Source organism: Sciurus carolinensis, chromosome 7, assembly GCF_902686445.1.
Source record: "Sciurus carolinensis chromosome 7, mSciCar1.2, whole genome shotgun sequence".
Classification (NCBI taxonomy): domain Eukaryota; kingdom Metazoa; phylum Chordata; class Mammalia; order Rodentia; family Sciuridae; genus Sciurus; species Sciurus carolinensis.
Window position 1 is genome coordinate 146,129,115 of NC_062219.1, and position 18,779 is coordinate 146,147,893.

Consider the following 18,779-nt stretch of genomic DNA (forward strand, 5'->3'; position numbering starts at 1 on the left):
CTAGACTCTATTTTGAATATGTTAAGGATAATTTTAATGTTTATACATGGAATTACACTCTATTTTTTAAATTACAGTGGAAAAATGGTTAATAATCCGTGAATGATAGACATGTCTACTCATGGCCAACTTCTGATGTCTTCAAGTGCTGTGAAAAACTTTATATGTGCTTACAACAGTGGGATTCCTTCCCCAAGGGAAACAAAATTAGACTTTTAAGATCCTACTTTCCTAGGAAATAGGAGAAAATAAGGACATTTAAGATCCTACTCTCCTAAGAAAAAGAAAAGTGGGGGTGGGAGCTCATGAAAATCAAAGGGAGTTCAGAGTAAAGGGACCAATGAGTGGGAGGTGGGTAGGGAAGGGAAAAGTACTGGGAGTGATACTGGCCAAACTATATTGATATATGGTGTGCATGTACAATATGTAACAACAAATCTCATCATTATATACCACTATAATACACCAATAAGAAAAGTAGAAGAAAAATGAGATCCTAGTCTCCTTTTTCTATAGTCTAATATTCAAGTGATTGTCAAAGGAATGTAATATTTGTCAAAGGACCAAAGGAATGTGATATTTGGGGAACATAGAAAACTTTCCTACTATCAACATTAAAACAACAACTGGTTCTAATAATAATGTAAAGATTTGCCTTAAGTAGAAGTGAAAGGTGAAATTCACTTAGTTCACCACTATGAAGTACAAAGTTGGTCCAAAACTTGGTGAATGATACTCATCTGTATTACTAACTTTCAGGATTTTTAGTTTTGTGATTTGGTCCCCCAAAGTTTTCCCAATTTAGAAAAGGCCTTCTAAATACAAGTCCAAGAAAGCAAATAGAGGAAGTAACATCTGTTGTTTTCCTGCAACCTAAGAAGGAAAAACAAGGCAACATTCAAAAAAATAAGAAATCATTACAATATGTTTAAATGAATTCTTAACCCTTTTTTTCCTCCATGAATACTTTGGAAGTACAGTTCAATTTCTGGCTATTAGCCTACTTATGCTTTTGAAATATTAGCAAAACACTCAAGAAGAAATTATTGTTGTTGTTGTTATTACTGTTGTTGTTTTAGACAGGGTCTTACCATGTTGCCCAGGTTACTCTTGAACTTCTGGGTTCAAGTGATCCTCCTGCCTCAGCCTGCAAGCAGCTGGGACTATAAGTGTGCAGCTCTTACTTGGCATGTGTTATCACATGTACCAAATGTAGTTAAAAGAGAATATCAAACCATTTGTGCACAGCAAAAGAGCAAATGATTTTTAATGAACATTAAAACTAAAACTCTAGATATGATACAATCCTTAATTTAGAGTTTGCTCAAATTTGAGAGCTGAAATTTGTTTGTGGGTGGATCTGATGCGCTGTTAAATGTTGTACATAATTAGGGATGTGCGTATAAACAAGATATTTCGGCCTAAATTGAATTATTCTGTTACGTAACATGCAACACTACCTAACCTTTTGCAAACTGCTGGGCTCTTTTGTGAATATTGTCGTACTAAAAAAAGAATGCTTCGGCTCTGAAATGCAAGTAAAGCTGACATTTTACATAATGTGTGTCCCTGCCTGTCTTTTAATATTAACTTGAATTTTTTCCATCCTTTAAAACATTATGTAAGAAGATGCTAGTGCATCAAAAGAAAGAAAGAGAGGAAAAAAGAGAGTTTTACAAGGATTTCAAATCTTATTCTAAACCATTGATGAAAAATAATGTCCATGAGTAGTGGCTCATAAATTGAATAAGCACCTTGATAACCATAATATATTTTATCATGATTGTCTAATATTACTTTCAACACACTGGCCATGAGCTTAATCATTTAGTACAGCTGCAGTAGTTCTGTGGTCAAAACAAATCTGTTCAACTATAGCCATCGTAGAATAAGTCTTTATATCTTCTGACTTGAGGCTTAGTCATTTTTTTCTAAAACATCCAAACAGATTAGACACATAGACAATTCAACTATAAATGATATACTGGAAAATCTTTAATCATTCAGTAAATCTAAAGGTCAATGCTAGTTTATGTGAAATATAATAAGCATGAAATCAATCAGAAGTGATTTAAAAAGTAATTCAAGGTCTTCCTTGTTCCTGAAATGAACATCTCTGAGAACAATGATTTCTATTACTTGATAATAAATAATCAAAAAACAGCAACTGGAAGGGCCCAGAGTGCAGGAGCGTTTATAGTTTTCTGGGTTTCATTAGTGTTTCTCTATGACCAGGAAAGGTCAAAATGACCAAAAATTATTCTTCAGTGTCCCTCCTTCAAAAGTTCCTTAAAATCAAAAGGGCATGCTAGGCTGCTTTCTGAATCTCAGAATCAGAGTTTCTAATTCTACAGATGGAGAAGCTGAGCCTGAAAAGGAAAGAGACCCATCAAAGTCACAAGATAGTGTCACTGCAGGGCACATCCTGGTCTTCATCATTATCCCTTCTCCACAAGACCCAGACTTTGCATAACAGAAATCAGGATCTTCTTAAACTGATTCTCAACAACCTCAAAGTTGGCACCGTATCTTTGTAATATACTGTTTACAACAGTCATGGGAAGAAATTCTCACTTGGTATATGTGGTACAGTTAAAAGAGAACATCAAGACCACTTATGATTAAATAAAACCTATGAAAACAGTATTAAGCAAACTTCTTTTTGATGAAAACTGCTTTAAAGAAAAGGGAATGAATTCTTTTCATCATCATCAAGAGAGAACATCTGACATCAATTAATTCTCAACTACTTTTAAAGTGAATTAAACACAAAATTACCTTTGAAGGTTTCAAGCTCCTTCCTGTAGGAAAAAAAGGAAAATGCAAATTAAAAATAATCTATTCCCAGTGGAAATTTCTCTTAACAGTATAATAAAAATTTATGTACTTTAAATACCCAGCTCTGGATGCTCACACATCTTTTATGCTTTACTGAAATTACCAATACAGTTAGCCTAAAGCAACTATTTTCAGTTATTTCTGCTGTTATTTATTAGTGGCTCAAAAATTCTACCAAAATTCAAACTGTGAAAACAATGAAATATAAGTACACAGAACACTGTAATGCCAGTTATGAACCATGTTACACATATACCAATCTACACAAGCACTTAATACAATTTTGCCTCCACTTATAAATACTTTTAAGGTCTTTAAAATTATCCTTTATTCTCCTTTTTCAATAGCAAAGGAGAAAAATGGGGAAGCACATATCAAAGGATCGAGGCCTGTGGCTCATCTTGTCACAAAAGGGCCAAACCTCTGGGAATCTTTGGGTTTGTTTTCGTCAATGTCAATTAAGGATGCTGAAACACAACATCTCCTGGGGAAATACACAGCAGAAGAAAATAGATGATGGATCATAAAATAAACATTCTGTGACAAGCCAAGGCAAGTTGTTTTCAGGTTTTCCCTCATAACTTTGTAATTCTATATTTTTTCTCAGTGCCAATACTATAAAGGTAAGCTTCTTTAGTGAAGACTTATTATTCCCAAGTACAAGACGTTATCATTTATTTGCACTTCAGGTTTTACAAAAAATTTAGAGATGTTTTGAACTCTCAAATCAGAATTCCACACTTTTATTTACAATACCCCTCATGATACAAGTAACAGCTGCCTGGCAGGACTGGCAAGTCGCCCACCGAAAGGCCAGGCAGACACTGTTCCTGCAACAGTTGAAGTGAATGTTCTTAAATCAGATGGTCACCCCACTCTTCTTTTTCTAAAAATGCCTACTTTTAAAAACACTTCATCTCAGTGTTCATAAACTATGCAACACAGTATAATTTTCAATCCTATCTCTTCAAAAACCTTAGCAATCGTTTCCCTTCAACCAGTGGTCAGCTTTGTTCTTCACTGCCTCCCACCCACACCTTTTCCTTCTCCTTTTATTCTGCAGTACCAGGGATTAAACCCAGCCTGTTCTATCACTGAGGTATATACCCAGTCCTTTTTTGGGAATTTATTTCAAGACAGGGTCTAACTAAGTTGCCCAGGCTGGACTTCAACTTGCCATCCTTCTGCCTCAGCCTCCCCAGTATCTGGGATCACAGGTGTGCACCACCATGACTGGCTAGACTTCAATCTTAACTTGGGTACAAGTTAAAGATGCCTAATACCTAATTTAGCCTCAAGTCATGGGATGAAGCCCAAAATGCATCACAAGAGGATCCTGAGAATGCCTTCATAGGAGCAACTCCCTGAGGTCACTGATAATGGGGGTGGTGGGAGGTGACAGAACGCACAGTTCAATGTTCTAAAGAGTTTTCTTTTTCTTTGATTCAATCTTTAGAGAGCTTCTGATTTGCTTCTACTAGAATGTGACTATAAGGAAAATATCTAAAAAGGCACCTCCAGTTCAAAAAGAGGAAACAGAATAATAATTTCACAAACACTGGTCTTTACGTGTCACCCACCCCAAAATACCAACAAGCATGAAGGCGGCACCCAGCCCATCACATGAATTAGTAACTGCTCAGCGGAGGCACTGCCTCTCCTGCAGAGCTAGCCTGCTTCCCCTCAACCTGCTGCTGCCGCCTCTAGTCAAGAAGCTGCTGCTACTGGGAAGAAGTCAAGCCTGCCCAGAGCTCTTTACACAGCACTGTGCCCCTCAACTCCACAACTGACAGTGGGATTTCCAAGAAACTCCTTTTGAGAGAGTGAATCATTCCTATACTCAATTCCTAAAAAAAGACTGGTTGAGGTAATGGTGGTACAGATAGCAGGTATACATGAAAATCACTATCATGGAAATTTTAAAAAAACGATAAATGAGGCAGCAACATCAAAAGCTTGGTATTTTACTACCTTTAGGTGAACCCCACCAGTTTTCAGCAGTGACAAGCTCTTAGAAATATGGAAGATGTAAGAGAAGGGAAAGAGAGGCACAGTCAGCAGAGGCAGCACCGAACATGAAGAATGGGGGGAACAAAAGGTGCAGGCTTGCACCTAGGAAATGCTTTAGAACAGTAGAATTTGAGCAAGGATTTGTCTTGCAGCAAAACTTCAGGCACAGCAGGCTGAAGGGGAAATAGTGTCAATAACAAGGTGGAGGGTTAGCCAGATGCAATGGTGCACACTTGTAATACCAGTGGCTCAGGAAGCTGAGGGAGGGGGGTCCCAAGTTCAGTGCTAGCCTCAGAAACTAAGCAAGGCCCGAAGCAACTTAGTGACACCCTGTCTTAAAATTAAAAAATAAAAATAAAAATAAAAATGGCTGGGACTATAACTCAGTAGTAAAGCACACTTGGGGTCAATCCCTAGTACAAAATAAGGAGTGGGGTGGAGGGTTCTCAATGCCAGTCTATAAAATTTGGTTTTATTTTTAGCAGAATAACATGGGCAAATTCATGCTTTATAAAGCAAAAACATTCTAGTTGTGATGCGTAGATGTATTGGTAAGGGAGAGAATAACAGCAGGAGCACTCAGGAAATTATGTGGATTTGAAGAGAAGCTGATTCGTGCCTGGCAAGAGCAATGGCAAGGAACTGGTGGGCTTGAGAACTGCCAGAGAAGACACAAGAGCCATGCGCTGGACGAAATGAGGTACGCAGAGGAAGGAGATGAACACTCCACAAGAGGGTTCTAGTCTGGATTGCCAGGAACAGATTTCAGAGGGCAGAGCATACATCCATTTGCGACATCTGCTGAAATCACCTGGAAGGCTGGAATCTAAGTCCAGCGATGCCGCACAGATTCCTATCCCCTTCTGCCTACTCAAGGAATTAGCTCCTACAGATACCTTTTTCCTCACTCTTGTTAAACAAAACTTATGGGAGGACACTGTTTTGGACTGAGCTCCTCCCTGTACTAGGCCCCAAAAGACGAGATGAAACCAAAATGGAGTTACTCATGCTAAGTGCTACATAATCAAATAGAAGCTTTATGGATAAAGACAGTTTCCAAACCAGACCAGTTTTTCCTGGAAATAGGAGATTCCAGCTGCTATAAGATGGATATAGTTTAAATGTGTCCCCCAAGGGTTCGTGTGGTGGAAGAGTGGTGCCAGTCTACCTGAGTCAGTATTTCAGTTTTTTACTGCTATAACCAAAGACCAAATAAGAACAAATTAGAGGAGGAAAGTTTATTTTGGTTCATGGTTTTGGAAGTTCAGTTCATGGTCCCCTGACTCCATTAGCTCTGGACCTGGGTGAGGTTGAACACCATGACAGAAGGGCATGGCAGAGGAAAGCTGCTGTTCCTGACAGCCAGGAAGGAGAAACTGCTCCGCTCACCAGGGAAAAATATAAACCCAAAGGCACCTTGCCAGTGACCTACCTCCTCCAGCCACACCCTAGCTGCCTACAGTTACTACCCAGTCCACTGATTCAAGTGGATTAATTCACTGAGTAGGTTACACCTCTAATCATTTCATCTCTCAATCAATTCATTGAGATTGAGAAATGATCTCTCAATCATTTCATCTCTAATCAATTCATCTTTCTTGCATTGTTTCACACATAATCTTTTGGGGGACACCACATATCCAAACCAGATCAGTATAATAAGGAAGCCCCTTCTACTGTAACCCTTTGAATAAAAGTAACCTGCTATTAACTGCTATGGTTTGAATATTGTTTTTCCCCACCAAAACTCATATTGAGCTTAATTCCTCAATTTAGTACTGCTGGGAGGTGGGGCTAGAGGGAGGTGTTTGGGGGTGTGGGGATGGAGATCTCATGATTAGATTAATGCTGCCTCGAAGGAGTGAGTTCCCACAGGACCAGATAAGTGACTGCCGGGGAACCGCAGGGAGCAAGCTTCCTCCTGGTCTTCTCTCTCTGCACACACTTCCGGGCACTTCCATTTTTCCACCATGCAAGACGCCCTCATGGATCAGTTGGTTAACTGCAGACTCCTCACCTCCAGAACCACATAAACATTTCTTTATGAATTACCTGTCTCAGGTATTTTATTATACTAATAGAAAATGGACCAAGATATTAGCCGATAAGCTTTTTCCCTCTTGTGCTCTTTCCCACTAGTCTGCTACTGCCCTGTGGGAACTCTCATTCTGTTCTGTAGAAGGAGTTGCCCCAGTTCAATCCTAATGAGTGAATGTCAATTAGATCTGCAATTACATTTGTGGCTATTGTCTTTTGACAGTTCTGGTGACCCTGAGACCTCTTGAGAAGCACAGGGAAGGCACCACTGACATCTTTTTGGGGTCCCCTGTCTTCTTTATGGGGACCTGAGAGTTGAAAGTTCCTCACAGGTCTGAAGCTCTGCTCTTTCCCTATCTCTTTGATTTGGGGGTACCAAAGGTTTGTGCTGTGAGGGGGCACCTGAAATTTGGGTTTGTGGTGGCTACAAAGCCAGTGGCCGGAGCTGCAGTTCTACAGGTAACTGGACAGGAGACACAGTAACTGGCCATTGCTGCAGAGGATGTGAATTCAGGCCTTGGGAATTTACTGGGATTTGAAGTTTTCTGCTCTTGGTGTCTTCTCTTCTTTGGCACTGAGGGAAGAGAAATCACTGGCTAAGTGGACAAGGGGGTCTTGCCAACGGGCAGCACTGCTTGACAGGCAGTCAGGCACTTACAAGCTACGAGGGCTCGCCACTAGAAAATAAGACTCCCATGAGAGCACGAGCTGGTCACAGCATGGGCCAGCTGAGTAAGGTCACCATCAAACTCAAAAATGTCTGTGCAGCAAGGGACACTGGGAAAGCATTACATGACCCAGCCCTGTGAGGTTTTTATCTCAGCTATGGAAGACCCAACATATGTGTAAAGATGGGATCCTCCATCTCCCAGAACCTTATCTCCACCTTCCAGTACACCTACACTTTTCATGTAGAGAATTATGGACCTAGAAACTGTAAATACTGATTTAAGTGGCAAAATCTTACTGAAGAGTTGATTTAGAATTACAATGGTCTTTATGTGGAATATTCCAGATGAACATGACTGTCCACCTAAGATCCATACCTAGATCCCAAGCCTCCCTTTTTCCCCCAGTTTCTGGGGATTGAACTCAGGGGTGCTCTATCACTAAGCTACAACCTGGCCCTGTTAATTTTTATTTTGACACAGGGTCTCACTAAATTGCCCAGGTTGGCCTCAAACTTGAGATCCTCCTGCCTCAGCCTCCTGAGTAGCTGGGATCACAGGTGTATGCCACTGCATTGCACAAAGGACAATTTGGAAAATTGGAAAAGTCATTCCTAAATGTTCCCACTAACACTGAACAGTTCCAGACCTGCAGGCAGAAGAAAGATGAGTCTCACTGGTTTTAAATTTCACTCGGAAGCCCTTTTCTTATGGCTTCTTAAGTCCTTTTCTTTAGCTTCCACCAAACTGATGATATTCCCAAGCCCAACAGGGTCATAAAAAGACAAAAGAAAGATAAGATGGGAAGCTTCAGGACTGGCTGCACTAGTAATTACAGCAGAACATTTCCAGGGACCTTCAAAAACTAGATAAGAAACAAAGATGGGAAGCTTCAGGACTGGCTGCACTAGTAATTACAGCAGAACATTTCCAGGGACCTTCAAAAACTAGATAAGAAACAAAAGGCTTCCAAATTAATGGGCTTGCAATTTCAGAAGCTCCATGGTAACCAGCAACCTAGAATGATGTCTGGGCCAGCATTAGGAACTTCTCTAGCATGTGACCCTTAAAACAGCAGTTTAACCTGTACATGTGACTCATGGTTTTTTTTTTTCCCTGAAAAACGTATTCCTTTCTGCTGTGTGACACAATCTGGGTCAACTTAAGGGACAGGGATCTTCTACCTGAGCTAAAAAGTCCAATGCTAATGGAGATCTGACTCTTGAATTTCCTGACCCCTCTGAGCCAGATTCTTTTTTTTTTTTTTTTTATAATATTTTTTAGTTGTAGATGGACACACTATTTTTATTTATTTATTTTTATGTGGTGCTGAGGATCAAACCCCATGCCCCACAGGTGCCAGTCAAGTGCTCTACCACCGAGCTACAGCCCCAGCCCCTCTGAGCCAGATCTATACAGTTTGCATTTTGTTCTGGACACAGAGGAGGAGGATAGTCCACAAAATGCTCCTGATTTAACTGAAGTACCCAAAGGCTTATGGGCCACATCCCACTAATACTTTCCAAATACCCAAAAAGCCTGAGGCTATACAAGGTTTTTTGCCAGTGGTAGAAGACTTGCTTGCCCAGAGATTAGTTATTCCATGTACCTGCCAGCCCTTGTGATACCCCTGTGTTACCTGTGTAGATGGGGATAGTGTTCTGTTCAGGATCTCAGAGTCATTAAAAGCACAATCATTTCCCAGGGTTTCCAAACCCTAGTACTCTTTGGGCACAGGTTCCCCTGGATTCTAAGAGGTTTACAGTGGTACACCTATGCTGAGACTTCGTTGGTGCTCCAGCTGACCCAGCTTGCTGTCACCTGGCATAGTCAACAGTATACAGGGGCCGTCATGCCACACGAGTTCACTGATGCACCTCTTGTTTCTCTCAAGGGCTCCTTGAAGACCAGAGCACCCTTCAGTTTCCTACAGGTGTGACTCTCCTGCTGTACGTGGATGACCTCTTATTTTGTCCGCCCACTGAGGGGGCATACCAGCAGACTCCCTCTACAACAGCTAGCAGAAAATGACTTGAGGCCACCTAAGACAAATTACAAGTGCAGTATTCCTTATCTGAAATGCTTGGAACCAGAAGTTCTTCAGATTTCAGTTTTTTGGATTTGGAGATATTTCCATAGGCTTTACTGTTGAGGATCTACAATCCAAAACGTCCCCACATCAAAACTTTTCAATTGGTGATACAAAACTCATCAAAGCTCCTGTGATTCTGACCTTAGATGACAATGTTTATCTCCACATCCTGAATGCAGTACAAAGTCTTCTCAATTATGAGTTTACCAAACATCTTTCTGTAAGCAGATTAACCTTTTATGAAATCCTTTTGTCTGTCTCCCAACCTCTGTCTGAAATGATGCAGCATTCTCAACCTCGCTACTCTGTAGCCATGCCTGATCAATGTCAACCATGCAACTCTAAATGGTAACCTTGGAATGACAGTTCTCTTCATCCTGATTTGCAGGACATTCCTTTACAAAATCCTGGTCTGATCCGTTGTGTGAATGGATCTTATACTAGTGATGGATCTCAGAGGCAGAAAATTTCTGTGCTGGATTCACAGACATCACATAATACAAGCTCATTAAAAATGTCAAACCATGTAATCCTAGCAGCTGAGGAGGCTGAGGCAGCAGGATCTTGAGTTCAAGGTCAGTCTTAGCAAAAGCAAGGCACTAAGCAACTCAGTGAAACCCTGTCTCTAAAAAAAATACAAAATAGGGCTGGAGATGTGGTTCAGAGGTCAAGTGCTCCCAAGTTCAATCCCTGGTACCCACCCTGTGCCCCAAAATGGCAAAATGCCCTACCTTGAGTGTACTCAGAAGACAGAACTTGAGGCTCTTTACCTGTACCCACATTTTACTTAAAACAGTCTGTCAACATTTACACTGATAGTCACTATGCCTTTGCAAGGCTTTGGAAGCAAAGGTTTCCTCAGCTCTGCTGGTGCACCAATAAAAAAGGCCTACAAGTGGATGAGAGACTTGCTGCTCTACAGCTGCCTAAAGAGATGGTGGTTACAAAATACAGGCTCACACAAAGAGAATGGAGCCAAATATCAGAGCAGCTAGGTGACTTTCACACCAAAAAAGGTTAGTATATGATACAGTTCAAAATTGCTTACTTCCTAGGTTTTCATGAGAAAATCTGGAAAAGTTAAAAATTCTAACTATTATATGGCAAAAACTGGAAATAAGGACTGGGGTACAGCTCAATGATAGAACACCTCTCTATATGTGTAAGCCCTTGGATTCATGCCCAAGTATCACAAGAGAAAACACACACACACACACACACACACACACACACACAGGTACATATAAAAATGTAGGTTTATGAAAGGAACTGTAGAATCCTGTGACAGGAATTTTATGTGTGATCAAGCTGGGAAGGGAACTATTTACAGATATCTTTGATGAAAGTAAGCATTAATATTGAAATGACGCTGATATAAAACTTTAATTTGATCCTTTCTGTTAAAACAACAAGGTTTTCTTGCAATACTGATCTACTTTTAAAAGAAAGTAGTGAAATGTTTTTCTTTACATTTTAAGTAACTGGCAAAGACTATGTATTTATCAAGGCAAATCTTATACTATCTTTTATTAGGTCTTCGATTACTTAAGATAAATGAATTGTCTTAATACCAAAACAGCTGAGTTTTATTGACAACTAGGCAATTAAAGGCCCAAGGGCCTTTAATTATCACTCTGTTTAAATGAATGACAAAGTTTTTTCAGTCACCTGTAATCCTACTTTGATCAAATGCTTAAAATCTTTTGACATTTTTGACAAACTTTTCCAAATAACTTTTTAAATTTCCCTTTTTCTTTTCTGCAGTGTTAGGCACTGGACCCAGGGTCTCATGCATGCTAAGCACATGCCGCACCACTGAGCTACAGCAAGATCCTTCAAATTCTAACTTATATCTTTTTGACCTCAAGTTCACTTTGGGATTTTTCAGGTGGGTCCATGAAAAACTTGAAGGATGTCTCTCTCACCTTGTAAAAGAAATTAAACTAATTACATTCAGTTACATAAGAAGCACTGTCAAATCTGTGACGCCAGACCTTCTTTCAATTATATTTATGGGTGTGATTATTGATATGAGTATTCCAAAAATTGATGAGATTCTTAGGAATCTAATATGCTATCAGCCTTAATCTTAGTTCTCATGTTAAAATGGTCTGTGCTAAAGAAATAACCAAATCTGCTTGTCAATTGCTGATTATAATGAACTCACCAGATTTTTAACCATGGTCTTGGAAGTTCTAAGTCTTGGGCACCCTTACACATTGTTTTAATTCTTCTCTAAAAGCATTAACAAATAGCAACAGTTCGAAAATTGTTGCCTCTTCAAGGAGATTGATGGAAACAAGCCTGATAAGTACTCTTAAATACAAGTTTCTGATAACTCTAAGATCATTCCAATGCACTAAGTAAAAATTTCCATGATTGTAATTAAGAAACTGATGACTTCATGAAACTTGTAAACAAGATCAAAAAGAACAAGAATACATGGAACCAAATGATGAGGATCTTTCTTTTCTTTTCTTTCTCTCTCTCTCTCTCCTCTCTCTCTCTCTTTCTTTCTTTCTTTCTTTTTTTTTTTTTTTGTACCAGGGATTGAATTCAGGGCACTCAACCACTGAGCCACATCCCCAGTCCTATTTTGTATTTTATTTAGAGATAGGGTCTCACTGAGTCACTTAGCACCTTGCTGTTGCTGAGGCTGGCTTTGAACTCGAGATCCTGTCTCAGCCTCCCGAGCTGCTGGAATTACAGGCATGCACCACTGCCAGGTGAGGATGAATTTTTTAAATAACTTTTATTTTCTCTACTAGTTTGTTTCAAGATTTAGAGAAAACTTTTTTCCTTTTAAGCAGTTATAGCTTATGGCAATTTGGTAAAGTATACTTTTGTGAACAAAAAATTCAAACATTTGCTGTTTATCCCTATTTGGTTCTTCCATGTATTTATTTATTTATTTATTTTTGGTACTGGTGAGTAAACCCCAGGGCAATTCACACTGAGCTATATCCCCAGCCCTTTTTATTTTTTATTTTGAGACAAGGTCTTGCTAAGTTGCTTAGAACCTGGCTAAATTGCTGAGGCTGGCCTCAAACTTGGAATCCTCCAGCCTCAGCCTACTAAGCCCACCACATCCGGCTAGTTCCTCCACAACAGAAACCTTACTCATGAATATTTATATTTTTACAGCAATATAGTTATTTGCACAAATCCAATAAGAATCCCCACTTTTTTTTTTTTTAAACAAGATACAACTGGAAATATTGGTTTGGCTTCCTAGTCTTAAGGCTTTTAAAAGTCCAATCTGAGAACCCTTCCTTATCAAAAATTCCACTAAGGCCTGGCTTGGTAGCACACACCTTCAATTCCAGCAACACAGGAAGCTGAGGCAGGAGGATTTTAAGTTCAAAGCCAGCCTCAGTCACTTAGTGAAGGCTTCAGCAACTTGGTGAGAGATCCTGTCTCAAAATTAAAAAAAAGAAAAGAAAAAGAGGGAGTGGCTCAGTGTTTAAGTGCCCTTGGATGCAACCACTGATAACAAAAAATTAAAAACTTTCAGCAAAAAAGGTCTGGAGGTGAATTCACTGGTGGTGTGATTATATAGCACATGCAAGGCTCTGGGTTCTATCCCAAGTACTGCAAAAGAAAAGGAAAGAAAAGAAAATGCTATCAACGCAAATGTAAAATGAGCCTATTGGTTAATCCCTATTCTTTCTGCACTTATATAAATAATCAGGCCATATTTGATAAAGCTAAAAACTTATTTTACAAACAAATTGGTGTTACTCTGATTATTTTTGGTAAAACTGTGGATGACAGTAAAGTGAAAAACCATGTTTCAGAATAAATACCACAGTACATCTGCACTAGACTGTAGAGAGACTCAGACCCAACACTCAGCAAATCATGATCATCAAATACTGTGGATGAAGAATGACTAAGGGCATGTGCTTCTTCAAAGTCCTTTGTAATTACAGAGCAGTTTATTCTTTATGAAGTTTGGTCACATATTACCCCATTTGAAAGCAACTTGTTAAGGCAGGGGTGTGGCTCAGTGATAGAGCACTTGTCTAGCATGCACAAAGCCCTGGGTTCAATCCCCAACACCACAGTGGGGGAGAAACTTGTTTGTCAATTGCATTTTTAAAAATATGAGTCTCTGCTGGACATGGTGGCACAGGCCTATAATCCTAGTGACTTGAGTCAGGAGGTCTGCAAGTTCAAAGCCAGCCTCAGCAACTTAGTGAGGCTCCAAGTAAGTTAGCAAGACCTTTTCTCAAGATAAAAAATAAAAAGAGCTGGGGATGTGACTCAGTGGTTGAGCACCCCTGGGTTCAATCCCGAGTACCCAAAAAAAAAAAAAAATTTTTTTTTAAATCTCTTTTTTCTCATAGTTTAATACTATTTTCAAAAGATCTAATAGGTAGAATTGAAATACCCTCTTTTGGATTTTATCATATTGTCAAACTTAATTCAGCAAACATCTTTTCAAAATTTAGCATAATGGACATTAAAAAAGAAAAAAAAACCCTACCACAGACTCAAAAACTAAGAGTATTTTCAAAAAGTGAAACTGTTATTTAATCATTTTATTTGCAGAGGCTGAATTATGAGGGCAGAATTTAAAAGAAAGCCTGACGTCAATAAACCTATGGGATGTTATTAGACGTACACACGTGGAAATCAACTAAATCAGACTCTCATAGGCAAACTTGTACACTGCAGCTGCTGGGTAAATGCCTCCATAAATACAACCACCTCACAAGTAGAGGCACACTCTCTCCAAATACCAAACTGCCTCCCTAGGACCAGCCATTATAAAAAGCTAACAAAAAATAGTACATTCAAAACACCAACTGTAAAATTGACTTTAATATATTTCTTCACATTTGAAAATGCCTAAGGGGAAAAAATTTTAACTATGATCAGCAGTACTTCTTGTAGAAAACACTTCAACACTGTCTCTTTGTTATGGTGGGTAGACGGAACCTACCACGCTGACTACTTATTCACAGGAAAGAGCTCACAAGACTGTTCTCCAGAAGAACCACAACTCATCACCACCGTGTCAGGCCTGTTGTTTCCCAGCACTGTGGATCATGTGGCACCACCTGAAGATATGCACCCATACAGATGGGTGAGTTTGTGGCTGACAGGGTGCAAAGTGGGAGTGGGATTACAGCCTGGGGTGAATGATGTCAAGAGTATCCCAGAAGTCACAGCTGTTAGGTACTTCTTACACAGAACATACCCAGCAAGACATTTCTAACATTATCTGTTTAAAAAAAAAAAAAAAAAAAAAACAACTCTTGAAAAGCAGCTAGTTCACTATAAAAATAGCACCAAATCCTGGTCATATTATTAATATAAATTAACTTTATACTTTTTATTTTGGGGGCAAACATAGCTTAGTTGTAAGATGATAAGAACCTAAGATCTTGGGCATTTACAGTTGAAAAGAATCTAAGAGATATGGTAATAGAGAAGATTCAGAATTAAAAAAAAAAAAAAAAAAAAAAAAACTGGACTCCAGAAAAGAAATGAAGGTCCAGGGAACAGGCTGGTTGGTGGCAGCACTAAGTTACACATGATGGCCTTCAATCCAAAAGTGCAAAAAATAATTTTCCTAAACCTGTTTACATGAAAACCTACTTCATGTAGAAGCTCTGGGAACGGGAGGCAGTTGAGGCAAGCAGGATAAGACAGGGGAAATAAATATTACTGGGTCCTTACCGTACATACACCTCACATCATACAAAGCACTCTACAAAATTATAGCCTATAATCCATAATTAATTTTTTGGGGGGTGATACAGGGGATGGAACCCAGGGTACCCTATTACTAAGCTACATTCCCAGAGATTTTTAAATTGAGGCAGCGTCTTGCCAAGTTGCTGAGGGTGGTCTTGAATTTGCGATTCTTCTGCCTCAGCCTCCAGAGGAGTTGGGATTACAGATCTGTGCTACATCACTCAGTCACAATTGGTTAATTGTAAATGTCATTATCCTCACTTAATACAAGAAGAAAATGGGGCTTGGTGATAGAAGGTCACACAACCAGTAGGTGAGAGGGCAGAATAAAACCCACGGCACTCTGACTCCAAATGACTCTTCAGCATCCAGAATGTAGTTTAAGGGTCAAATTTGGCATACCTGAACACAAGCTATAACTCACCTGAGATATGTTAGCCTAACCAGAAAGCTTCCTTGTAGACTACTAAGTCTACTAGATACCAGAGGCATGAATATGAAACGAGCTATGTCAAACTTCATGATCAATATCTGGATCTATCCCGCTCTGGGAAAGTGCATCATGTTAGGAAACTATTGAAATTGAAGTTGAAGCCATCATTATTGATGTAAATATGAAGTAAAAAACCCAATATGCCCCTGAAGACATCTGTGAGTTTCAAAAACAAGTCTTTAATGCACCTTTATTCTCAATGATACACTGAAAAGTGTTTAGTGACTAGCCATAGCAAGTAACTGACTAAATATTTTATTATTGAAACTATTAATTTATATCACCTGTGTATTACTGATGTTTTCATATTCAAAATTTTAATTGGCTAAAGTTTGCTAAAAAAAGAACTATTATCTAATCAATGGTCTATCACTTCTCAGCACTCTGACCTTGCCCTACCACCTAAAACTGAACATCCTTCAGACTTGGTGTGTTTGTGGTTGAAGGTGCAAGGATGATTTCTAAAACTCACCACTCACCCCACATGGAAATGTATTCCTGGTCAGGAGTCACCACTACTGACAACCATTGCCTGTCCATCCTGACAACAAACTTCAAGATCGATGCAGTAAGAGAAGCAAAGCCGTGTTCACACTCCAGGGCACCCGAACCCAGAGCACAGAGGGCTCTGTGTCAGACCACAAAGGCACCAGCAGGTCTCTACTGGTCTGCTCTAGCACTGTCACTTCCTGGTTCTGCAGCTCCTGGTAATTTACTTAATGTCTTCTAGTTTGTTTTCTCAAATGGTCATTATGAGGATTCTATGAGTTAATTTAGATTAAAAAATTTAAGCACTGTGTCTGGTACATATTAAGTGCTCAGTAAATCATCATAACTTAATTGTATCTTGAAGATGATGAGAAGTCTTCATCCGCATTTTAGAAAAAATGAACATCCTAAAAGTAATGTAAATAAGCTGGGGGACAAGACTGTAGACAGGAAGACTAACTGAGAGACTATCACTAGAACTGAGGCTGTGAAGATATGCACCTGCACTCAGAAAGGAGCAGTAAAGACAGAGAGACAAGAACAGAATCATGGAATGATTGGCCTGGACAGACAACTGAGGACAGATGACAGGAGAGAGAGAAAGAAGTTTTGACTGTCAGGTTTGTAAGCTGGGTAAATTGATAAATGGCAGTGTCTCATTAAGATAGGAAAGGATCAAGTTTTGCTGTGGAAGATAATTTGGGGCTTGGTGCTCTTGGGCTATTAAGAAACCCAAGTAGAGGTCTCTGGATGGCAGTTGTTTCTGACAGTAAAAAGATTCCCAACCTGAAGACAGTCATTTGATATCGACTGCCATCCAGACAGAAGATAATCAAGGATGCAGAAGAGCTTACCTAAGGTGGGCATGCAGGATGGACGGAAGCAATAATCAAGACCATAGTCCAGAGTTGGGGTGGTAAGGGAAGAATGGAGGAAGGATGGATTGTGTAGAGGGAACTGAGGGGTGGGGAGGGGGCAGGAGGAAGGAAAGATAATAGAATGAGAAAAATATCATTATCCTATGTACATGTATGATCACACAAACAGCATGACTCTTTCATGTACAACAAGAGAAATGATAGTTGTACCCCATTTGTGTACAATGAATCAAAATATAAAAATAAAAAAAAAATTTTAAAAAAGACCATAGTCCAAGAGAAGATCAAACATGGGAGCATCTATAAATTGAACTAAAACAAACGCAAGATAGAGATAAAAATTTAAAACAATAATGTTGTCAGTTTCAAGAGGTCAGATAATTAAGGAATGATTTGTCAACAGACTTATCTACCTAAAAATTAATAAGAGGGCTGGGATCATGGCTCAGTGGTACAGTGCCTGCCTCGCACATGTGAGGCACTGGGTTTGATCCTCAGCATCACATAAAATGAATAAATAAAATAAAGGTATTGTGTCCATCTACAACTAAAAATTTTTTTAAAAAGCTAAGAAGAAAAATACATCATGGATTTGTTCTAAAGCAACATCTTAATAGTATACAAAGTTTATATACTTTTAAACAATATTTAACTGTGGTATGCCATGCAGCTTGTTCATTTAATTTTATTTAAATTTTTTTAAAAAGTGAAATTTGAACTAAATGAGTGTTTTTACTTTCCCCAAATTAGTTCCATGTTTACAATCGTAAGGGATACTTTTCAACTTCTTTTAACCCCTATAAAAGCACAGGTAAGTAATCCCAGTGACTCAGGAGGCTGGGAGAGGAAAATTCCAAGTGTGAGGCCAACCTGGGAACTTAGCAAGACCCCATTTCAAAATAAAATGAAAAAAGGGTCATGGATGGAGTTCAAATAGAGCACTTGCCTGGCATGTGGGAGGCCCTGGGTTTGGTCCCCAGCATTGGGGAAGGGGGAGGGTAAGTCACAGGTAAACTGATAAATTCTCAAATCTAACCACTGATTCTTTTTTTAAAATTTTTATTGTAAACAAATGGGATACATGTTGTTTCTGTTTGTACATGGAGCAACACCATACCATTTGCATAATCATACATTTACATAGGGTAATGATGTTTGATTCATTCTGTTATTTTTTCCTTCCCCTCCACCCCTCTTTTCCCTCTATACGGTCCTTCCTTTCCTCCATTCTTCCCCTGCAACCCCCCATTATATGTCATCATCCGCTTATCAGTGAGATCTTCGTCCTTTGGTTTTTTGAGATTGGCTTATCTCCTTTAGCATGATATTCTCCAATTTCATCCATTTGCCTGCAAATGCCATAATTTTATTATTCTTTATACCTGAGTAATATTCCATTGTGTGTGTATATGTATATATATATATTTATGTGTGTGTGTATATATATGTGTGTGTATATATATACACACACACACAACACTTTCTTTATCCATTCATCAACTGAAGGGCATCTAGGTCAGTGCCACAATCTGGCTATTGTGAATTGAGCAGCTATGAACATTGATGTG

The 18,779-nt window shown here is 39.1% G+C and overlaps 1 protein-coding gene across 4 annotated transcripts in view; it reads right to left on the reverse strand.

Annotated features, from left to right (window-relative positions):
- Positions 1 to 18,779, reverse strand: part of Dtnbp1 (dystrobrevin binding protein 1) — a 125,471-nt gene that overhangs the window by 55,757 nt on the left and 50,935 nt on the right. For all 4 annotated transcript variants that reach the window (XM_047559311.1, XM_047559312.1, XM_047559314.1 and 1 more), the window contains one exon: positions 2,779 to 2,801. In XM_047559311.1, the coding sequence (XP_047415267.1) occupies positions 2,779 to 2,801 (23 nt within the window). The remainder of the gene's footprint in view (positions 1 to 2,778; positions 2,802 to 18,779) is intronic.